General features: G+C 21.9%; 1 protein-coding gene across 2 annotated transcripts; it reads left to right on the forward strand.

Annotated features, from left to right (window-relative positions):
* The first annotated feature begins 795 nt into the window (after nucleotides 1–795).
* Nucleotides 796–24,834, forward strand: LOC122508463 (discoidin domain-containing receptor 2-like). Of its 2 annotated transcripts, none has more exons than XM_043621829.1 (14): nucleotides 796–956; nucleotides 3,342–3,447; nucleotides 7,870–8,095; nucleotides 9,025–9,172; nucleotides 9,535–9,830; nucleotides 13,514–13,748; nucleotides 16,374–16,943; nucleotides 17,227–17,357; nucleotides 17,682–17,843; nucleotides 19,451–19,560; nucleotides 19,844–20,020; nucleotides 20,274–20,366; nucleotides 21,161–21,302; nucleotides 22,562–24,834. In XM_043621829.1, exons 1-14 carry the CDS (start codon nucleotides 878–880, stop codon nucleotides 22,856–22,858), a joined length of 2,772 nt encoding a protein of 923 aa, XP_043477764.1. In that variant the 5' UTR covers nucleotides 796–877; the 3' UTR covers nucleotides 22,859–24,834. The 2 variants fall into 2 exon arrangements, with proteins under 2 accessions (XP_043477764.1, XP_043477765.1); XM_043621830.1 differs by having other exon boundaries at nucleotides 17,236–17,357.
* The last annotated feature ends 992 nt before the right edge of the window (nucleotides 24,835–25,826 follow it).

The raw sequence follows: 25,826 nt of genomic DNA on the forward strand, positions 1-25,826 counted from the left end.
AAATCACAATTTCTCTTCTCGTCAGCTTCAGATCAAGCTTCCCTGGGCTATAAAAGATTCGTAATCATTTGGAAAGCTTCAAATAAAGAGACTTGGAGATTAATTCGTTCTAGAGGAAACTCTTCCCATCAATTGTCATTTTTTTTTTTTTTCTTTTTGAGTGAAAGAAAATGTTACTGGCAAAAAACTTCCTGATATTTCTTGCTTTCCTCTGGAATCAAGAGCTTTATTTTTCCCCGACATAATTCATCTCCCACTCCTTTCTCTGTAGGTTACTTTTTTTTGGGGGGAAGGGGATATTTTTCTTTATTTTAAGTATCTTAAATTTATTGCAAATATTTTGTTACTCTTTTATTAATTATTAATTTATTTAATTATATAATTGCGTATTTATTTTCTTATTTAATTTATTTTTTTTCCTTTCATTATTTTCTTATTTACATTATTATTTATTTCATTGTTTACTTAGTTTTTAGTTAAATTATTTCATTTGTTAATTATTTATTTATTCTTGAATTTTCCCAGAATTTATTTTCTTATTTATTTGTCTTATTATTTATTTATTTATTTGTTTAATAATTGATTTACTCATTTTTTTAATTATTAAATTGCTCACTTATTTATTCGTTTGTTTTCTTAATTACTTATTGATTCTATATTTACTTTTAATTAAATTTGATAAAAGTTGGAATTTTTGTTAAAAAAAAAATATTTTTCCAAAAAATGTACTAAACATTCAGTAAATTAAGAATGAAAACTAAGAAAACTTTTGTTTTTTATCTGTTTTCAGGCTAAAAGAATACGATGAGACAATCCAACTTATCATGAACTTTCCAAAGTTCATGCAGCGACGCTGTAGGATATCGTATCACATATCATGGAAACGGTAGTCTTACTTCTAGAAGTCTTAATTGTGTCGGCCCTATCTTCTGAGGAGCCGATAAAAAATGTTTTCGGTAAGTTCTCAATTTTTAAAAAATCAAACAAAAATGTAAAATTTTTAAATTATTAAATAAATAATATACAGAAAGAAATGAAAAAAAAAATTTTAATTCAAATTTATATAAATGAGAAATAATGAATGATATTTATATAAGAAATAATTGAATTTGATTTTATATTAACAAGAAATTATTAAATTTGAATTCATATAACTTATACGTATTTTTTTTAATAATATAAATTTTACTACATATGCATGAGAATTTTTTTTTTTCTTATTAAAATTTACAACAAGAGGATTAATATTAAAAGCATGAATATTCCATAAAAGTTTTTCAACATAAAAGTTGAAATTTCCAGGAGAACGAATTTTTACAAAAAACCCAGGTTTTTATCTGGCATAGCATAACAGACAAAAACGTTCTTTTTTTTCCTATTCGTTTTATCTCTGATATATCAGTAGTAAAAGTCAATAATAGTCAGACAGTGATGGAAAAACAAAATTTTTTTTTACATCAAAGAAACAGTAGTAAAAGCAAGATAAAGCCAGGGAAAAAAATGAAAAAAAAAACTTACGCAATTTTAGTAAATCAGTAGTAAAAGTCAATTTTAGTTATATGGACAAAATAAATAAAATTTGTAAATAAATTTTACAATTAGGAGCCAGACAAACTATTTATTATTAATTTTTGGTAGTTTTTAAATTTTGATTTTTTTCTTATATTTTAATTTATTTTTATTTTTAATAAATCATCAAATAACTCTGAAAGTAAATTATTCCATGAAAAATCGAAAGAATTCCCTGATTATTAGACAAAACTTTAACTTTTTTCCAAATTCTAAAAATATTTAAGTTTACTCTAAAAATAATTGAAACTCCAAAATATGTTTATAATACGTTTTTTTGAATATCTTTAATTGTAAAATCATTTGGAACTGAAATAGATTTTTTGCAATAAATATTTAATTATTATTTTTCCATTAGAAGGTTTGAAAAAAAATTCAAATTTCAAATCCTTTGAAAGCGAATAATTTTTAAGAATTGCTACTGCAACTTATTCAAAATTATATTCAAAATTTCCATTGAATTATTTTCTAGAAATTTTTGACTAAAATATTTCTAAAATTCACTTGTTTATAAGACAATTTCATAATGGAATTTTGAATAATTTGAAAGTTATTCAATTAAATATTATACATTTTAAAATATAAGTAATTTGAAAAAAATACGAATAAAAATGTTTCATAAAACTAACTTATTCGGAATTTTTAATTAAAATCTTTTACAATTCAACTTTTCTAAAACTTTAATTTGAAACTTTTTAAAATTCAATTTATATTAAATATTAGTAATATTAAATATTAATTTAACATTCTAAAATATAGGAATTGTTACTTATGAATAATTGTAAAAAAACGAATTGATAGTTTTTTAAAAATTAATTTTCTAAGAAAAGAAGTTTTCTTTATTTTATTTTTTATTTACTTTATTTATTATTTAAAAATTGATTCTTATAAATTTAGTATTACTTTTGTTCTAATTAGTTCAAATGTTTACTATTTAAAATTTGTTTTGCTATAATATAATTGCCAATAAAATTTATAAATTGATTTATTTTTCTCTTTTAATGTGAAATTTTGTCTCTTTCAAATTTTTTCGACGAATTTAAATAAAATTATATTTTGTTTAATTATTGTTAAAAATTGAAAGAATTTAAAATTAAATGTAATATTTTCTTTTTTTAAGTTTTTTAAAAATATTTTTATTGTACTTTTGTTAAAATCCCCTGACAAAATAAAACGATTTTATAGAAGATCATTCAATCTTTTTTAATGAAATATAATTAATAAGTCTTAAAATAATTATATCTCTTTTTTTCACAAAATAAATCAGTGTTTTGAAAAAAAATTTCAGTCAGACATGTTTGTATGGAATTTTTCCGGAAGTTGTAAAAAATCAGTAGTAAAAATTATTTTCGGTCAGACAAAATATTTCCAACTCAATTGTGACATTTCAGTGATAGAGATCAATTTTAGTCAGACACGATTGTATGGAATAATTTTCCCTGCAATTCAGAAAATCAGTAGTAAATATTATTTTCTGTCAGACATTTTACCAAAAAGACGAAAAATTCTAAATAAATATTTTTTTGTTGTAAATTATTATTTCTACAACTTAATTTGAATATTATAACTATTATTTTAATTTTTTTAAATTATTCTCTTTTCTTAATATTTTTCACTTAGTGACAAACTAAGAAAATAAATTTTTACCGAAAATCTCTCTAGTTTAATTCTATTTCGTTAAATTCAAATATATAATCCGAAAAGAAGAAGATCTCCACGAAAGAAATATAATAATTAGATAAAAAAAATTTAACATTTTAATTTGATTTCAGGGCAGTGTTTACATCCTCTTGGCATGGAGGAGGGAAAAATTCCGGACGATGCAATAACGGCTTCTTCTAGTTACGAGATGAAGTCCGTCGGCCCGCAAAATGCGAGGTATATATATATGGATATAATTTTTTTTTTTCTCATCCTCTTAATGAAAATTATACCCGGCATCCTCTTTTACTTATAAACAGCCTGCGTTAAAAGCAAAGTCAAAAGTGGGAGAGTAGAGAATTCTCTAAAGCAAAATATGCCTGTCAGTTGAAAATGCTTTTACTTAATGACATTTTATTATTAAGGTAAATTCTCAACGATAATGGATATATACTAGCCTCCTTTATATTATGACACGCGATATAAACAGTTTCCTTCCAAGATATTAAGAACACGTGCGGTACAAAGTGACAAAACTCATTATATATTGTGTATATATGTATACACTGGACCAATATTCAACATTGGTTCAAAGGTCAGGAATTATGTGGAAATTATCCGAAAATGTATGAACCGTTTTCAAAAAGGGACAAGGGGTGAAAATTTAACTAGAAACTTTTTTTTAATTAGTTTTATTTTAATTAAATATTTAAAAAAAACAATCCGTTTCAATTAAGTATTTAAAAAAAAAAGTTTTAAGTAACAAATACTTTTTAGTTTTCAGTTCTTTTATTCTTCACTTATTGTTTTCCTTTCAATTATAATGTTAGAAAATTGATTTTAATTTAATTTAGTAAAGCGAAAAGTTTCACTATTTTCTCGCACAAATAACTACCAAACCGAATTTTAACGAAGCATTTAAATTTTCAAATAATTTTTTTACACTCGGTTTATTTTTATTTTTCTTATAATTTATTCTTTATTTTACACTCATTAAATTTAAATTAGTAAAAATTTTTTTAATTTAAATATTAGTGGTGACTTTTTGCTTTTGAATTTATAAGTAAAATTTACTAATTCAAAAGCAAAAAGTCAGTCACTAATTCAATTTTAGAGAGCAAGTCTGCATAAATTTTTTTTATTATTATTATAAAGAGAATAATAAAAAAATAATGATAATAAAAATAGTAATGAAAAATTAAAACAATAATGCAAAGTACTTGCCCATAATTTTATTATTATTATTATTATTATTATAAAAGAAAATAATTAAAATAATAATTATTAACAAAAATAATGATAATAAAATAATAATAAAAAGTTTATTACTATTATAAAGTAAATTAAAATAAAAATAACGATAATAATAATATTTTAAAGGATTTGACATTTGGACCCATTTATTATTATATAGTTATTAATAAAATACAATAATAATTATATGAAATAATTATTTAATAAAAAATAGTAATAAAAATACTAAAGTAGTAGAAATAATAACAATAATAAATGATAGTAATAAAATAAGTAATAATTAACAAAAAGAAGAGAGTAAAATATTTTTTTCATCCTTTATTAATAATTAATAACTTCATTTCCTTGTCTTGAATAAATAAAATAAAAAATTGATATTAAGTTGAAATTTTAATTAATTCAGAACTTTTATTTACAGTTTATTATTTACTTACAGATATTAAAAATTTTAACTACATTTCGTTTTCCAATTGTTAAATAAAGTTTTCCAAATAGTAATCCTGAAGAAAAAAAAAGAAAGAAAAAAACAAACTAAGTAGACAAAGTAGATTTATATGTGTGCAAAAAAAAAAGAAAAAAATTACAAGAAATGAGATTTTACTTGCAATTACTCTTTGCAATTTTACTTTTGTTTTTAACCTTTGTGAATTTTTTCCTTTTTTACTTTTCTCTCTTTTTTTTATTGTTTTCCTCAAAGGAAATTCGTTCGGTAAAAAAAAATCTAACTCTAATTTAGCCTCTCGCGTTACAAAGTGATTATTTGAGACTGCAACGAACTCACGGGCACACGCTCGTTTTTTCATTATTTCCTTATTTGACGCCAGGCGGAAGTGAATTAAACTAAACAGGGTTGGCAAAAAAAAAAAAAATAAAATAAAGGAAAAGGGGAAAAAAGGGAGAATAAAATTAGAAGAACTTTATTAATTCAGTTCAAAGGCATCTTCTTTTTTATATCATGAAACGAGACTATAAAATTCTTTTGTGTATAAAAATTTCAGTAATTATTCTTACTTTACTTCTTTTTCGATAAATGAATAAATATATAAATAACAAATAATAATAATAATAATAATAATAAATGAATGAAAAATAAAAACTATAAAAAAGTAAAAAAAATTACAAATAAATAAGTTTAGAAATAAAGAATAAATAAATATTAAATAAATATATAAAAAATATAATAAGTATATTTGATAAATAGAAATATTAAATTATAAATAAATATGTAAATAAATAATAATAAATATATAAATAAATAAATGTTTAAATAAAGATATGGGTAAATAAATATACAGCAAATAAAATGAAATAAATCAAATAATAATAATTGAATTAACAAACGGATGTGATTTAAATAAATAAATAATATTAATGAAATAATGTTAATATTAGTGATATAAAATTAATAAGTTACTAATTAAATAAAAAATAAAGTAATAAATTAAAAATTCCCTTTACAAATAAATAAATTTGATAAATTAATTTAACAAAAATTATTTGATAAATAATTTTTTAAATTTCCTTCACTTGGAAAAAAATAATTTAATAACTTCAATTGTAAAATTTTCTTTTATTACCCTGTAGAAAAAAATAAAAAAAATTTTTTTTTTTACATCAGATACAAACTATTCTTTATTTCTATGAAAGAAATTTTGTTTTCTAAAACTGAGAGGGAGGGGAATAATTTTGATTGGTTCACTGATCTGGAAGAACCTTTGCGTGAAACAATCTGAAAGTAATTTTTTATGTCTACAGAGTGATCCCTCTCTAAACTATTATTTACTTTGTGTCTCTCTCTCTCTCTCTTTTATTTTTTTATTTTGCTCTTCTTTTTTTCAAAAGTCTTTTTAAACTAGTCACTTTGATTTTGGAATATTTTTTCCCCCTGCTTTCAACTTTTAACCATCATAAACGTTCTCTGTGTGTATAGATTAATTTCCGGTAGACTTGATTTATAAAACCGAAAAAGGAAATTAAATACAAGACACGAGTTAATTGAAAATATGGTAAATTTTTTGTTTGTTTTTTTGATAATTATTTTCTTTATTCGGGTTCATTAAGGTTAAAAGTGTAATTAAGACGATTATTTTAAAAGTATTTTTCAATTTTTTACTCTTCTTTTTTCTATTCTTATTTCTTTATCCTTCTTTTCTTTTCTTCGTTTTCAATTTTTCTTCTTTTTTCTATTTTTTGTTTTTCATTTTTCTTCTCCATTTTCTTTTCTTCCTTTTCTTTTTTTGTTATTTTTTCTTCTTCTTCTTTCCTCTTTTCTATCTTCCTTTCTAATTTTTTTTCTCTTCTTCGATTTTTACTTTTCTTCATTTTTTTCCTTTCTTCGCCTTTTATTTTTGTTGTTCCTTTTCTCGTTTCTTTACTTTTCCTCTTTTCTGTTTTCTTTTCCTTTTTTATTTTTTTCTGTTTTCATTTTTATCTTCCTTTGCTCTTGTATTCTTTTCTTGGTTTTTAATTTTTCTTTTATCATTTCATCCTTATCCGTTTTTTATTTTTTCGTTTTTCTTTTTTCTTTCTTTCGTTTTCAATTTTTCTACTTTCTTTTTTATATTCTTTTTTTTATTTTTCTCCTTTTCTTCTATCTTTTTTTCAACCTTCTTTATTATTTATTTTTCCTAATTTTTTTCTTTTTCTGTTTTTAGTTCTTTCACTTCTTTTTTTCGTTTTTTATTTTTCTCCTCTTCTTTTATCTTCCATTCTTTTTTTCTTTTCTCCGTTCTTTATTTTTCTTTTACCATTTTTTGTTTTTCTTTTTTCTTCATTTTTCTACATTTTTTTCAGTTTTTTATTTTTTTTTTCATTTTTTTTTTCGTTTGTAATTTTTCCTCTTTTTTGTTTTATTTTCTCCTTTTCTCCTTTACCTTTTGTTTTTATTTTTTTCTTCTTTTATTGTTCTTTTATTCTCTTTTTCTCTTAATTTATTTTATTTAGTTCTCAATTTAATTAACGAGAATCCGATGCTTTAATTGCTAATTATTTTGTGTCATTTTCAAAATACTTATAATTGATAATCCTGTAATTGGTCTATGTGACTGTTGGATTTATTTCAATAAATTAAATTAAATTAAAATTAAATTTATTTCTTTTTTCATTTTTCTTTTTTTTCTCTTTTCTTCTCCTTTTTTTCTTCATTTTTCTATTTTTCTTCTTCCTCTTCTTAGCTTTTTTCCTTTTTTTTACATTTTTTCCCCTTTTCTTTCTTTTTTCTCAATTTTTTCTCTAATGTGCCAAAAATACGTAATTAATGTAACTAATTACTAATTCTCATAATTACTTTATACCAAATACTTAAAATAATAATTTTTTCTCCAAAAAATAACAAAATTAGAAAACAATTTTTTTTTTTTTTGTTATAACAATAATATTAATTTCCTTTTTCTTTGTGTGTTTTAGAATTCGACAGGAGAAGAACGGCGGTGCTTGGTGTCCAAAGGCTCAAATTAGTGGCGATGTTCGTGAATATTTGGAAGTTGATCTCACTCAGGATCATTTAATTACATGGACAGAAACGCAGGGACGTTTTGGTAATGGCCAAGGACAGGAATATGCGGAATCCTTTTCCTTAGAATACTGGCGTGGTGCAAATTGGCGTCATTATAAAAATTTAAAAGGCGACAAAGTGAGTGCCGAATTTATTTTTCGAATCATTTTTCATTTCTTTGTCTTCTCTATATTTTATTTTATTTTCTCATTGTCAGTGTGTCTATTAATCGGGAAAAACTGGGAATAAGCCAGGAATTTTATGCCAAACCGGAAATTTTTTCACCAAATTAAAAAACGTTTTATTATTTTAATTTGTTTTTAAAAAAATCGCTTTTTATTTCAATTTTTATAGATATTTATACTGATCTCTATAAATTTGAATTAGTAAAAAATAATTAATTTTAAGGTAAAAAATCAGTCACTGATTCAAATATAGTTTCTAAATAAATTAAATAAAAATTATCGAATTAATAGAAATTTTGTGAATTTCAACTGAAAATAATTAAATTTGTTAGAGAATTCAATTAAAAACTTTTTAACAAATCGAATTTTCAAAGTATTTTAATTTAATAATTGATAAATAATTGAATTTTATAAAGAGTTTAATTATTATTATTAATTATATTTTTACTTGTTCAATTATTTTTATTATTATTATTATTATTATTATTATTAGAGTATTAGTATTATTTGTTAAAAAAAATTTATAAAATCCTCTATAAAAAAAACGAGAGAAAATACGTTTCGAAATTAATTTGACAACTAATCGTCTGGATTACATAATAAAAAAATTCCTTTCTCCTATCATAATCAATTTTGCTTTTGTAAACAGAAAAATGCCAGTTTTGAAGGCTTATTAATCCATTTTTCTCTCCTTTTTTTGCCCCAAAAAGGGGGATTTTTGATCTTTCGTACGCTTGATTAGCAATTAGTTCAGAGATGTGAAAGAATTTTTTTTTTTCTTCTATTTTTCTACTTCTTTTTTTTTTGTTGTGTACATGTAAGGGATTTTTCTGTATTTCATCAAGGACATTAATCACATAAAGAAAAAAAAAATATGTTTAGATCTTACGAGGGAACAGCAATACATATCTGGTGGAGAAACAGAAGTTGGATCTCCCTTTTGTGGCGAGTAGAGTACGATTCGTCCCTTACAGTCAGCACCCACGCACCGTTTGTATGAGGGTGGAGATTTATGGATGTGTCTGGGAAGGTACGCCTTGCTATTTAATCTGCGGAAACAAAATTCGAAAATATATATCATCGGACACTTTGATTAACGCCATTAATATTTTTTTTTGTTTTCTCTGCTTTAAATTAATAATAATCGAATTCCCATATTTTTCTGTAACCATAAATTAATTTCGATCAAAAGTTTATATTGAAAGCAATTCATCTTCTTTCTTTCTTTCTCTCTTTTTTTTTTTGCTGTTTATATATATATATGTAACTGTGGAAAAATTGTTTCAAATGGGAATAATTAATTATCGTAGTGGAGGAATTTTTTTTTTTTCTTTTTATGGGAATTTATTTTCATATAGAAAAAGAGACTGAAATATTATTTATTCATTGCAGAACGAATAGTGAGATACATAATTCCCAAAGGAGAGACATTTGGCCCTGATGGATGGAATCTCGAAGACACATCCTATGACGGAAGTGAGAGGGATGATTTAATGGTGGATGGACTTGGACAGCTCATAGACGGGATCATTGGTGAGGATCCTGAAATCCTCGTCTCCTCGTCCTCAACCAACTGGGTTGGATGGAATAATCTCGAGAAAGTCGAGATAATCTTTGAATTTAACGACTTCCGGGAATTTGAAAATTGTACGATACACGTTGCTCATGTTCCAAAGAAGGAAGTCGAGGTTGGTTATAAATTTGTAATCTGCTTTTTTTTATTTTTATTACAAGCAACTACATTAAAGCGTCCTTCAAAAAAAAAAAGAGACAAGTTTCTGAAAAATATACTGAAAATTCATTTCCCCACAGTTTTCTAAGCGAATGTTTATAAAAAGAGGAAAATTAAAAAAAAAAAAAATTTGCAGTTTATTAACATAAACAAAACTTTATATCGTCACTTTAAATCTCCCTTTCCATGAACTTTCAATCTTGTATTCATGGAAATTCTCACCAGGAAAAGTTTCATTTCAACGAAAATTTTAATTTAGAACGAAATTCCATAAGAGAAAAACTACATTTAATTTATTTTTTGCAATATTTAGCAAAAAAGTACTTTTAGTTTTGATAATTGAATACACAGTTTGGAAAAGAAATTATTTATCAAATTGACGATTTTTGGACAAACAAAAATTGAGGATAAAAAAAATTATAACTGATTTTTTTAATAGAAACTAAAATAAATATTTTTTTCAAATTTATTTATTTGTTTATTTAATTCATTTATTTTTATAAATTTTCATGTTTGTTAATTTACTCTCGAGTTTTTTTTAAATTGACGGGAAAAAATGAAAACGAATTGTTTTTTACTTTACTTACAAATTGGATTATTGGGTTGAATTTAAATGGCAATAATTTTATAAATTTAAAACTTTGTCTCTTCAACTTTTAAATATTTAAATTCACTTTAACTTCCATTATTCGTTTAATCATGAAATATGCTTTTAAATTTGAGGACAGAAAGCTTTCTCTCATTTTTGTTGTTGTTATTTTTTATCCCAATAAAATGTGTATTTCGATAGAAATAATTAAAGAAACGAAAAATGAATATTTACATTCTTGCAAATTAAAAAGCAGAAATATTTTATTTGACATTATTATTAAGTATTAATAATTTAAAAATTATTACTAATTTTGGAAAAATTCAATTATTTTTATGAAATAGTAAAATTTTTCGCAGGAATTCAATTATTTTCAAAACAATTTTAATAAATTTTCACGAAGGGATTCAATTATTTCCTTAAATTTTGATAAAATTCTTCAAAACAATTCAATTATTTTCAATACAATTTTAATAAAATTTCTGGAACAAGTTCAATTATTTTCAATCCAATTTTAATTAAATTCCTCGGAAGAATTCAATTTTTAAAAAAGTTTTCAGCATATTTCGAAAAAATTTAATTTGTTTCTAAAATTTTAATAAACTCTTCGAAACAATTCAATTATTGTTATAAATAGTAAAATTCTTCGCAAGAATTCTATTAATTTAATAAATAGTAAAATTCTTTGCAGGAATTCAATTATTTTCAAAACAATTTTAATAAAATTTCACGAAGAGATTCAATTATTTACTTAAATTTTGATAAAATTCTTTCAAACAATTCAATTATTTTTATAAATAATTCCTAAAATAAATAATTCTTCTGAAAAATTCAATTATTTTCAATAAAATTTTAATAAAATTTTTGGAACAGGTTCAATTATTTTTAAATTTTTGATAAAATTCTTTTTAAATTTCAGTTATTTACTGAATTTTAAATTAAAAATTTAATTATTTAAAAAAAACTACATTGCTTTCAAGAAATTTAAAGAAATTCATGAAAAAAATTTTAATATTTACTAATTATTATAATAAATTAATAATAATTGAAAATTTTAAATTCTAAAATTTGTTGAAAGGATTTAATTTTCTATCAATAATTTTAATAAAATTTAACAATAAAATTATTAATTACAATAAATCAGTAATAAACACGATTATCTTAGAATCTGAAAAAAATACTTTACAAATTTCAATAACTTTCAAAAGTTTGAATAAAAATTGTCAAAAAAACTCCATAATTTTCAAAAAAATTCACATAAATTCTTCGAAACAATTCAATTATTTCAAAAAAATTTTATTAAAATTCTTCCGAAGAATTAAATTATTTTCACAAATTTTAATAACTTTTTTTGGAAGAATTTGATTATTTTAATAAATAATAAAATTCTTTGCGAGAATTTAATTAATTTCAATGTAAGTTTAATAAAATTTCTGTAAAGAATTCAATTATCTTCAAAAATTTTGATAAAATTGTTATTAAATATTAATTATTCAAAAATTATTACTCAGTATTAATTACTTAAATCGGGTTTAAAAATCGTAACTTAATATTAATGACCCAAGAATTATGATTATAAATATTAAAATACTCAAAAATTCTGAAACAATAAATCAATTTTAAAACTTATTTCCTTATTTTCAAAAAACTAATTTTTAAATTCTAATTTTTCCAGTAGAAAAAGGAATAAATAAAATTAAGTAACAACATTTATCCAAAAATCATAATTTACTATAAAAATACTCAAAAATAGTGAAATAATAAATCAATAATTTTTTAATTTATTTCCTTATTTTCTAAAAATTAAATTTTGAATTAAAAATTTTTCAAAATAGAAAAAGTAACAGGAAAAAAATAAAACAAGTATAATTTTTCCGTATATATAAGAATCGTGATTTTCCGAATTTAATTTCGTCACAAAACGCCGTAGGCAAAATGAAATATTCAAAATTTGATTTGAAAATGAAAATATCTTTGAAATGAAACAATAAATTTTAAACTCCATGTAAATGTTTACTGTTTACAATGTCTTTTTACAAGGCCTCAATCGTGTTATCTCATCTCCTTTTATTCCATAGACTTTTTTATTGCAATACATTTTTGAATTATTGATGTTTAGATTGAGAAAACCAACAGCTATGGGCATAAAATCCAAATGTGACGAGAATAATTTTATCGTAAATAAAAAAAAAAAAATGGGGAGGAAAGTGTGCTTGTTTGTAAACATTCGACTTTGATTTAATTTAAATTAAGTAAAATGAAATAACAAAAATAATAATAACAATAAGAATAATAATATTAATTAAAATAATAATATAACAATAATAATATTAAAATACTAGTAATTATTGTCTCGTCTATAAATAAATAAAAAATAATGATCAATTTTTTTTATCAAAGAAAGAAAGAAGAGAGAGAAAAAATGTTAAAAGCAATTCGGTGCAAATATCAGATTGAAATAAAATTAGGTATAATAGAATTGATGTTTCGCGATGAAATCGAGGAACTTCTTGATGCCCTTCAACGGTTAAATCTTTCCTTTTCGAGCCTATCAAAAAATACGAAGTAAACTCACTTGATTGATGGGTATTGAGAGGAACTTTTTTTCTTCTTTCTTTTTTTTATTGGAAAAGAGCCAAATTTACTTAGGACTAATTTTCTTACTTTTAATCAAGAGTTATACGAAAAATCGCCGTAAATGTGATTGATGAGCTTAAAACTTTATTGACTTTTATGGATAAATTCGTTAAATCAATCTTCCTTACGCGATATCAAGTCTTAGACATACATTTTTCTCTTAGTAAATCTTTAAATTAAAAAAAGAAAAACAATTTTGGAAATAATCCTCTTTTATAATTGAAAAAAAAACTTTCGAAATTATTTTTTTATGGGAAATATTTTTCGGAGAGAAAAGAAAAAATAGATATAAAATTTGAAATAAATTGAATTTGCTTTAAATGTATATTAAAGAAGGATTTTTTTTATTTTTTTGAAAGTTACAGGAAAAAATGGAATTGATATTGAATTTTTTTTTTTTTATCTGTTTCTAGGTATTTTCCTCGGCTCTCGTCTGGTTTTCATTTGATGGCCTTCAATATCAAAGCAATCCAGAAAAAATAGAAGTGACAGAAGAAATCAAAACTAGCTCAATCAGTGTATCGATTCCGTTACTATCGAGAGTTGCCAAATTTATTAAACTTGAATTGAAACAGAAATCCAAGTGGTTAATGATAAGTGAAGTCAATTTCGAAACGAGGAGAATTCAACTCTGTGCAATTCCAGCATGTAAGTTATATTTAATTATTCAATTTTTAATTATTTTCAATAATTGTAATAAAATTCTTTAGTCAATTTATAAATAATAAAAAATCTTTGTAAAAAAATTTAATTATTTTTATATAAATAATAAAATTATTATTATAGGATTTCACTTATTTTCAATATAATTTCAATCGATATTTTCGAAAATTTCAATTATTTTTAAAAATACTGAAATTTTCGCTGGAATTCAATTATTTTAAATACAATTTTAATTGAATTCCAGGAAAAATTAAATTATTTTTAAACATTTTTTTAAAATTCTTCGAAAGAATTCAATAATATCAATAAATAGTAAATTTCTCATAGGAATTCAATTGTTTGAAATACAATGTTAATAAAATTCCTCTCAAAAATTCAATTATTTTTTTAAATTTTGCAAAAATTCAATTATTTGTAGAAATAATACATTTTTTCGCAGGGATTCAATTATTTAAAAAAGTTTTAATAAAATTCTATTCAAGAATTCAATTATTTTCAGAAATAATTAAATTAATTAAATCAATGAATTCTTGGAAAGTATTTATGAAAAAAAATTTGAAAATATTTGAATTAATTTCAAGAATGTTATCAACAATTTTTTCAATAATTGAATTCATTCGAGAAAATGTAATTAAAATTGTATTGTAAGTAATTCAATTTTTGGCAAGATTTTTATTAAAATTCTTTAAATTAATTGAATTGTGTTCAAAAATTGATTTTAATTTTCTTGAAAATAATGGAATTTTTAAAATAATTTTTACTGAAAATTTTGAAAGTAATTGAATTTTATAAAGAATTTGATTCAAGTCTTTCAAATAATCGTGTCTATTATTAATTTTTGTATTTAATAATTTTTCTATCAAATTATATTAATATTATTCATAGAAAATTAAATTCTTTAAAACAATTTTATTAAAGTTTTTGTTAATAATCATATTTTTTTGAAGAATTTCATTAAAATTTTAAGTAAAAATAAAAAAAAAAATGAAAATGTAATTTTTTAAAATAATTTTAATTAGAAATTTTGAAAATAATTGAAATTTACAAAAAAAAATTTTTAAAAACTTTTGAGAACAATTGAATTGTTTAGAACCATATTATTATAATTTTTTTAAACTAATTGAACTTATTAGAGAAATTTTATTAAAATTGTCTTGAATATAATTGAATTTTTTTCTAGAAATTTTATTAAAATTGTATTGAAAATAATTGAATTTCTCAGAAGAATTTTATTATGTACAAAAATAATTGAATTTTTATTATAACTCTTGTAAATAATTGAATTTAAATAATATTTTTTTAAATATTTGTATTCTTTCGGGAAATTTAATTAAAATTGTATTGAAAATAATTGAACTCCTCCGAAAAATTTTATCATTTATGAAAATAATTGAATTCGTTTGAAAAAGTTTATTATTTATAAAAATATTTTAATTCTTGCGAAGAATTTTCTTATTTATGAAAATAATTAAATTCCTGAGGAAGATTTTACAATTAATAAAAATAAATGAATTAATTTGAAAAATTTTATCTGAATTTTTGAAAATAATAGAATTTTTTGGAGGAATTTTATTAATAATTTTAAATACAATTTTAATTCAATTCCAGGGAAAATTAAATTATTTTTAAACATTTTTTTAAAATTCTTCGAAGGAATTTAATAATATCAATAAATAGTACATTTTTCATAGGAATTCAATTACTTTAAATAGAAATTTAAAAAAATTCAACTATTTTTTTAAATTTTGCAAAAATTCAATTATTTGTAGAAATAATAAATTTCTTCCCAGGGATTCAATTATTTACAAAGGTTTTAATAAAATTCTATTCAAGAATTCAATTATTTTCAAAAATAATAATAATTTCATTCGTGTCAAGATTTTTATTAGAATTCTTTAAAATTATTAAATTGTTTTGAAGAATTTATTTCAATATTTTAGAAAAGATATAAAGTTTTTTTAAAATAATTTTTACTGAAAATTTTGAAAATAATTTAATTTTAAGACGAATTTCTTTTAAGTTTTTTTTTTAAATAATTGAACCTAGAGAAAAAAATTTAGAGAAATTTTATTAAAATTATCTTGAAAATAATTGAATTTTTATTAAAACTCTAGAAAATAATTGAATTTAAATAATATTTTTTAAAATAATTGTATTCTTTCGGGAAATTTAATTAAAATTGTATTGAAAATAATTGAATTCCTCCTAAAAAATTTTATTCATGAAAGTAATTTAATTCTTTTGTAGAATTTTATTATTTATGAAAATATTTTAATTCTTGCGAAGAATTTTCTTATTTATAAAAATAATTGAATTGTTTCGAAGAATTTTATCTGGATTTTGAAAATTGTGTTTGTTTGGAAAGAATTTAATCAAAATTGTTTAAAATAATTGAATTTATATTAAAATTCTTGTAAATAATCGAATTTAATTAATATTTTTAAAAAATAATTGTATTCTTTTAAGAATTTTTTATTTTTTGAATAATAATAAACAAAAATATTTAATAAGTGAATACTTCAAATTTTTAAATCGGTAATCATTGAAAAATTGATTTTTATTCTTGAAAGTATAATAATTTTTAATTTACAAAATAATAATAATTTCCAGCTGCACGTAATGGCTCAACGGACACATCGGAGCAATTTTTTCGCGCCTGTGAAAATGAATCGGAATCAAATGAGACGATGGATAAATCAAATGGTTTTCTCAATGAGACAGTGTCTGACGTGAAACCAAATTTGACACCTGATGCCTTTCCAATCAACAATTCACAAACGTACATTGGACTTATAAGCGGTGCATTGACAGTTGGAGCTTTATTATTGACCTGTACAGTATTCTTGATGAAACAGAGGGGACGCAATAAAGTTGCCCTTCTTCAAAAGCACACGGCACTATTGTGTGGTTCACCAAAACCAGGGATCACTATTAATATGAAAGATATTAAAATGGCAAATCCAATTGTTGTCAATGGCTTGTCACAGTCAAGATTGTCAATAAAGAGTAAAGGTTTTTTCAGTGACGACAACACTATTCGTAGTAGTGATCAAAACAGCGAATACGAACATTGCAGTGCCTATGAAAGGACCTATAAACTTTTTTCCGAAGAAAATCTTGCCTATGAACCAGCATCGCACAAAGGCGATCATTATTCCGCATGTAAAAGCGAGTACAGTGGTGAGAATGCATTTATTCTATTGATTTTCAATTATAGAGAGAAAATTGGGGAGTGAAATTTCTCTCTGTTTAAAAAAAAATTTTTTTTTCAAGAGAAAATCAATTCGACTAATGATTAAATTTGTCAATTTCTTTTTTCTTCTTCTTTTCTCGCGAGAAGAAAAAGACAAGTTTCTTATTAATTGGTTTTCTCAATTCTCAATTAATTAGCATTGAATAAAATCTTTAAGTGAAATTGAATAACAATTGTTTTCTGTTTTTTTGAATTTGATTCTATTTTTAGATGTCACAGATTTTACAAATGAAAGAAATTATCAGGACGAATTGACGTCGACTCCATTCTCTAATAAGAGACATTCAAAAACAAATCCCAAAGTTCATGAGGGATATTACGCTGCCACCGATATATTGACAGTAAGTAAACATTATTTAGAAAAAAATTACAAAAAAAAAATTGAAAAAATAGAGAAAAAATATTTAAATTAAACAAACTCTTTAATTTGATGAAAAATATTTCAATCTTCTATGAGAAATTTAAGACTATGAATAAATAAAATTAAATAAATGGAAAATAAAGTCAATAGAAAATAAAATAATAAGAAAATAAACGAGAGAATAAAATAAGAGAATAAAGAGAGAATAAAATAAATAGAGATCAAAGTAAAAAGAGAATAAAATAAATAAGTTATTTGTTATCCTTAACTAGTTATTGAATATAGAATATAAAATTGTTTTCAGATTAAGCGAAGACAACAACGATCGACTTCGAGTTTATTCACTCCTCTTCAAATTCAAGACGGTATTCATTTATCGAATACAAATAATTCTTATAATATTCAACACGTCTCGAGACACAGGCTGAGAATTATGGATAAATTGGGCGAAGGCAGTTTCGGATTGGTAGGAATTTGAATTTAATCAAAAAAGAAACAAATTTTTTGTGAAATAAAATTTACATATATTTGAATTTTAATTGTTTTCTTTAGAAAAAATTTTTGAATTTATAATCTTAAATATTTTCCAAGTAAATGAAATTAAAAACTTAAATCAAATTAAAATTAACGGAATCTTAATTAAAATTAAAGGAATTTTTGTGACTAGGATGTTTTTAAGAATCGGAATATTTTCCGAATTAAATTTAATTAATGTTAATTAATTAATGTTTAATTAATTAATTAATTAATTAATTAATTGTTAATTAATTAATTAATTAATTAATTGTTAATTAATTAATTGTTTAATTAATTAATGTTTAATTAATGTTTAATTAATGTTTTAATAATTAATTAATTAAATTATTTTTAATATAAGTTTAAAAAAATTCTTCAAAGGATTCAATTAATTTGAAAAATTGTGATAACATTCTTTATAAGATTTCAATTATTTTCAAAGCAATTTTAAAAAAATTTCTCGAAAAATTCAATTATTTTTATAATTAATTAAATTCTTCGCAGGAATTCAATTATTTTCAATACAATTTATAAAAATTTTCGTAATAATTTAATTATTTTCTCAAAAATTTTTAATAAACTTCGTGGAAAGAATTCAATTATTTTCCTAAAGAATAAAAATCTTTGCGGGGATTCAATTATTTTTAATATCGATTTAAAAAAATTCTTCAAAGAGTAATTTGAAAAATTGCGATAAAATTCTTTATAAGATTTCAATTATTTTCAAAGCAATTTTAATAAAATTTCTTGAAAAATTCAATTATTTTCACAATTAATTAAATTCTTCGCAGGAATTCAATTATTTTCAATACAATTTATAAAAATTTTCGTAATAATTTAATTATTTTCTCAAAAATTTTTAATAAACTTCTTGACATAGGATTCAATTATTTTCCTAAAGAACCAAAATCTTCGTGGGGATTCAATTATTTTTAATATAAGTTTAAAAAAATTCTTCAAAGGATTCAATTAATTTGAGAAATTGTGATAAAATTCTTTAAAAGATTTCAATTATTTTCAATGCAATTTTCATTAAATTTTTTTGAAAAAATTCAATTATTTTCAATATAATTTTAATAAAATTTCTCGAAAAAATTTAATTATTTTCGTAAGTATAATAAAATTCTTTGCAGGAATTCAATTATTTTAAATACTATTTTATAAAATTTTCGATAGAATTCAATTATTTCCTTAAATTTTAATAAACTTGTTGGAAATAATTCAATTATTATTTTCCTAAAGAATAAAATTCTTCGCGGGGGATTCGATTATTTTCTATATAATTTTAATAAAAACTTCTCTAAGTAATTTCAATATTTTCAAAAATTATGATAAAATTCTTTGTAAGAATTCAATTATTTTCAACAAAATTTGAATTATTAAATTTTTTGAAAGATTCAAATTATTTACAATGTAATTTTGATAAAATTATAATAATTAATAATATTAATATAATAAAAATTTAATAAGAATTAATCTGAATTAATTATACAATGCAAATACAATATTACTTAAATTTTTCGAAAAAAAAATATAAATATGTTTTCTAATTAACAGGTGCATTTATGTGAGGCGAAAGGAGTTCAGTGTCCAGATTTAAATTCAGTTCGTAATCGACAAGTCGTGATAGTGAGATCCTTATGGCGAGGCGTTACAGACTCCTTAAAGTGAGATTTTTTTATTTAAATAGTTTAGTTATACTTTTTTTAAAATTATTCTTATTTAATTAAATAGTTTAATTTTCGCAAAATTTGCATTATTCAAATTTAATTAAATAATATTTCTATATTTTAATTTTAATTATTAAAAATTTAATTATATACAATACAGAAATTTTAATTTTAATTACTAAAATTTAGTTAAATTGTTCACTAACATATAATACAGAAATTTCCATAAAAAAATCCTTCATTCGGAATTTTAGTATTTTAATATAATTTTTTTTTTTAGGAAAGATTTCATGAAGGATATGCACGTTCTGGCAGCCATTCGAGATATTAATGTAGCTAGAATAATAGCTCTAGTGGAAGAGGAACCATTCGGAGCTGTTTTTGAATATGGAGAACTTGGAGATCTTCCATCGTTTATAAAGAGCCGCGAAAGTTCCAGTGACGATGCGCCGTTAAGGTATTTATTCGACTCCTAATTTAATTTCAAATAAAATTCTTAATTTAAAAACTTTTAAAGTCAATTTATTTTAAAATTAAAAACTAATTCAACAACAATTAAAGAAAGAAGCAAATATTCAAAATAAAACTGTTAAACTGATGAAGAAAAGAAAAAGTGACAAATTGATAAATTGATAAAATAAAGAAATAAAAAGAAAATTAAATAAAATATAAAAAATATAATTAAATATAAAAATACTATTTTTTTACAGTTATGCGTGTCAATTGAATTTCGTGACTCAAATAGCTTCAGGAATGAAGTACTTGGAAAATTTAAATATTCCCCACTGCGATTTAGCAGCGAGGTAAGAAAATTGTATTTTTTTTTTTCTTGAGAAGAAAATTAATTTTTCGAGAATAATTATTTTTTCGAGAATAATAAAAAGAAAGTGTTGTTATTCTTTTTCGAAGGGGGATTAGAATAAAGCTCGCAGGTCTTTGAAGTCCATTGTGCTCGCTCTTTCTCTTTCTCCTCTATAGATATATACTATATTATTTAGAATTCCCTCTAAGCCACGAAGTTTGCAAAAGCGGTTTTACTGCAAAAGCAGAATTTCTCCGCCGAAACTCTAGATCTGAGCATCCTTAATCTTGACACTTTATGGTAGGGAAGCTGTATAAAATATGGATGGAAGTTTTGACTTCCATCTTGCACGGTTTGCGAACCAAAGTTCGGTCCAGTCTTATACTTTATGCATATAGTCGGATAGCATAATAAATCCAATGAACTTGCTTTAGATCTACAATTTCATGACATTTTCGACGGAGCACTTTTTTTCAGTAGGCAAAAAAAAAATGTAATTATTTTTTTTATTTTTTTCTCAAATGAAAAAAATATGTATCTTTAACAATTGTTTTTTTCAAACCAGGGGAAAATTAACTACAGAAAGAAATTTTGTAAAATTTGAAAAAAGCTTGTTTTAATTTCAAAAGTAGAGGGGAATTTAATTCAATTTTATAAAAAGCTTGTGAGGAAAAATTCTAGAATTTAATTTAGATACTGTTTTTTCAGTAGATTATTTTTTTTGGTATTGAAATTAAAAATTTGTGCTTTTTCCCTTCTTGACGAATTTAATGAAATTGTTATTGTTTCTTTCAGAAATTGTGTCGTGAGTAAAAACTTAATATTAAAAGTGTCTGACCACGCCATGTACTGTAGCAAGTACGATCAAGAGTATTACGTAAATGGATATTACGCGAAAGTACCTCTTCGCTGGATGGCATGGGAGGCAATTTTGTTGGTGAGTTTTCCAAAAAACTGCTCTTGTCTCACTTTTATTTTTCAAAAACAATTCCAAATAATTGTAATAAAATTCTTTAGTCAATTTATAAATAATAAAAAATCTTCGTAAAAAAAATTTAATTACTTTTATATAAATAATAAAATTATATTAGGATTTCACTTATTTTCAATACAATTTTAATTGAAAAACAAGCAGAAAATTAAATAATTTTAATTGAAAATTTTCAAAATAATTGAAACTGTAAGAGACATTTTATTAAAATTATCTTAAAAAATAATTGAATTTTTATTAAAACTCTTGAAAATAATTGAATTTAAATAATATTTTAAAAAATCATTGTATTCTTTCGGAAAATTTAATTAAAATTGTATTGAGAATAATTGAATTCCTCGGAAACATTTTATTTATGAAAATAATTAAATTCCTATGTAGAATTTTATTATTTATGAAAATATTTTAATTTCTGCGAAGAATTTTCTTATTTATGAAATTAATTGAATTCTTACGGAGAATTTTACAAATCATAAAAATAATTGAATTGTTTCGAAGAATTTTATCTGAATTTTGGAAAATAATTGAATTTTTTGAAGAAATTTTATTAAAATATTTTGAAAATAATATTTTAAAAAGAATTTCATCAAAATTGTTGAAAATAATTGAATTTATATTAAAATTCTTGAAAATAATCGAATTTAATTAATATTTTTTAAAAATAATTGTATTTTTTCGAGAAATTTTATTAAAATTGTATAGTGAAAATAATCGAATTGCTTTAAAGAATTTTATTATTTATGAGAATAATGAAATTATTGCAATAAATTTTATTAAAATTTTTGAATAATTTTAAACAAGAATATTTAATATTATTTACTTAATAAGTGAATTTTAAAAATTTTAAATCTGTAATAATTGAAAAATTGATGTTTAGTTTTGAAAATATAAAATTTTTTAATTTACAAAATAATAAAAAAGGGAATACCGCATTCCGCTCTAATCATTTGCTAGTTCAAATAATAAAAAGTATTTGTTTTCTTCTTTTGTTTTTTTTTTGGAGAAAACAAAATTGAATAAAGAAAAAAGAAGTTTATTTTCTTCTTTTATTTATTTATTTATTTTTTTGAAAAAACAAAATGGAATAAAGAAAGAAGAATCCAAATATTTATTTTCTTCTTTTATTTTTATTAAGAAAAATAAAATTGAAGAAGAAAAAATTGAAATATTAAATTAAATATTTATTTTTCTGCTTTTTATTTTAGGGAAAACAAACTTGCCAAGCTGATGTTTGGTCCTACGCTATCACGGTCTGGGAGATTCTTACTCTCTGCAAGGACATGCCATATTCTGATTTTACATCAGAGCAAGTCTTGGAAAATTGCAGCAAGTGGTATCACAGCGGAACCGTGGAGAAGAGTCAACCTCGTATACTTTCGCAGCCTCAATCATGCTCCAGGGATTTGTATCATATGATGACAAAATGCTGGAGCAAGCACGCCGAGGAGAGGCCGACATTCGAGGAAATTTGTCTCTTCTTAAAAAGATTGGGCTTCGATTAAAATTGATAAAAAAAAAAAGAAATAATTTTTATCGTTCGCTCGAGCAGCGTGGACCAAATTGTTTAACAATCAGCTAAGAGGCATCCTACCTTCCCACGAAAGAGCCAGGCAGGATGCTCTAGCCATCAAATTATGCTCAACTAGGTTAAAACCTCTTTCTTCTAAGACTCAAAAAAAACGAAAAAATACTTTTAAGGTAACGCGTATGAATTTAATAATTAAACTTGAAAGAAAGATCTCTTCAGTATATTTTTAATCTTTATTTCCTACGCGAGCGAAAATTTCCCCTTTATTCAATTTTTATTTTTGCTTTTACAGCGAAACCTATTTTTCAAGTAAAATTAATCCTTCAAATTTAATAGAATTTTGAAAAGAAAATACTAAAATAATTTATTAAAGACAGAATTAAAATATTCCACTTTAAGGAAAAAGAAATGTTTAAAGAAAATTAAAGAAACAATCTTTTTTTTTTGAACGAAAGTTTCTTTCCTTTTTTTGTTGAAAAAATATACAAACTGAAGAGATCTTTTTCTAAAGTAAAGAGTCAATGTTCTTTACGTCTGTCGATAAAATGGAAAGCGAGCAACGACAATAGAATACGAAATTTTGTGAGTTTTTTTAGAAATTGCTTCAGTCGGGAAAATTAGAATGTAAATGAAAGTAATTGAAAAACTTTAATTAAAAGAAAAAAAAGAAGAAAACAAAATAATTTTCTAAGCGCGTTGCTCGTTTTCAAATAAAGGGATCCCTTTGAATCCTCAATTCACATATCTTCGTTTTCATTCCTCAAGATGTATACTATTATTATTACGAGTTCAAAAAAAAAGAATCTAGTAAGGTATATTAAATTTTTACAAATCCCCCCCAATAGTACTAATAATATTATTGGTAAAAATTTAAAATTAAGATAACTTTGTAATGATAATGAAATGTGTAATCTAAAGTATATATTGTATATTTAAGTGGACCTCTGTAAATTGTTACTCGACATCGACACGTAAGAAACTTAAAAAATAAGAAAACTAGTTTTCAACAAAACTTGAAAATTTCCATAAAAGAAAAATGAGGATTCTCGTTCAATTCGTTGTTAAAACGAATTTACAAAACAAAAGTACGTATATTCCAAAAATATGTTGTAAATTTTTAAAAAATTAATAATAATGCCAATAAGAGTCAAGATAGGCAAAAGTCGAAAGATGGTTTATTAATGTAAATTTTCAAAAATAGATTAAAATAATTTTTTCATCTCTGATTATATAATTTACCGCAAAGAGAATATTCTTAGAAATAACATTTATTTAAACAATCAAAAGTCTTTTGCTTATCTTAATTCTAAAATTACGAGACGTCGTAGATATCAGAAAAAAAATCAAATCCGATCAATGATAAATTGATCCAATCATATCGAAATGGAAAAGAAAAAATTTTCTTCTAAGCTATGTACCTTTCTTTTCGCAATCATATATATATATATATAAATTATTACAACCGATATTTATTTAAATAATTGAACGTCAATCAAGACAATCAAATTTTTGTGGATATGATGAAATCGTCGAAAAATGAAGTCTAAAAGAAATTTATTAGAAATTGTAAACAAAGGTACTTTATTAATGCGTTAATATCTATATTTTGTTAATTTGTTTGCTGTACAAAATGCGCATATTTATTATATAGGGGAAAAAAATTACAACAACCATAAAACGTAATTATCAAGTTTTTCTCAAACATTGTTTATAAATTATTGCATTTAGTGAAGTATAAAATGAACAAAAGGAGAAAAAGATGTGGAAATGAGAGAAAAAGCATTGGAAACGCGTGCAATTTTAAATTACTAGTCCTATCAATTTTTATCAAAACGATTCGTAGATCTATAGCTACCATAATCCAAATTTGTAACATGAATTATCATATTTCATCGAAAATTATATTCTTCATATTTCCAGTGTTATAATCAATAAAAAAAAATTGTTATACCGTGTCAATCGTATTTTCTTTCTTTAATAAATAAAAACTAATTGTATATTACGTTTATGTATTATTGTATTTGTTTTTTTATTTTATTTATACAAAAATGTTTATTTCAAATATCAAATTCAATTTATTGAATAAATTGAGAAATAAATACAAACTCAAAGTTAAGAAATTAAATTTTTAACTAATTAAAAATTATTTATATTGAATTCTCCGAAACAATTAAATTATTTTCAAAAATTCTAATCAACTTTTTGGAAATAATTTAATTATTTTCATATAAACAATAAAATTCTTCGCCGAGATTCAATTATTTTCAATTCAATTTTAATTAAATTTTTTTTAAAGAATTTAATTATTTTCAATAAAAATTTAATAAAATTTTCAAAAGAATTTAGTTATTTTCATAAAAAATAAAATTCTTTGTGGGAATTCAATTACTTTCATGGCAAGTTTAATAAAATTTCTGTAAAGAATTCAATTATCTTCAAAAATTATGATAAAACTTTTTCATAAGAATTGTACTATTTTCAATTCAATTTCAATTAAATTTTTTTAAGTATTCTATTATTTTCAATGTAATTTTAATCAAATTAAACAAAAAATTCAATTATTTTCATGAGAAATAAATTTTTTACAGGTATTCAATTATTTTTAGAAACAATAAAATTCCTCGAATGAAATAAATTATTTTCAATTAAATTTAATAAAATTTCTCGAAAAAATACATTTATTTTTAGAATTTTAATAAAATTCTTCCAAAGAAATCAATTATTTTAAAAACTATTTTAAACAAATTTTCTCAAAAGAATTTAATTATTTTCAAATAGAATTTCAATTGAATTCCTCGAAAAAATTCAATTATTTTCAAAAAACTTTCTTAAATTCATGAAAATATTCAATTTTTTTAAATTTAAATAAAATTTTTCACAAGAGTTGAGTTGATATCATAAATAATAAAATTTCTCGAAAGAATTCAATTATTTTAAAAAAT

Source organism: Leptopilina heterotoma, unplaced genomic scaffold, assembly GCF_015476425.1.
Source record: "Leptopilina heterotoma isolate Lh14 unplaced genomic scaffold, ASM1547642v1 Lhet_54, whole genome shotgun sequence".
Classification (NCBI taxonomy): domain Eukaryota; kingdom Metazoa; phylum Arthropoda; class Insecta; order Hymenoptera; family Figitidae; genus Leptopilina; species Leptopilina heterotoma.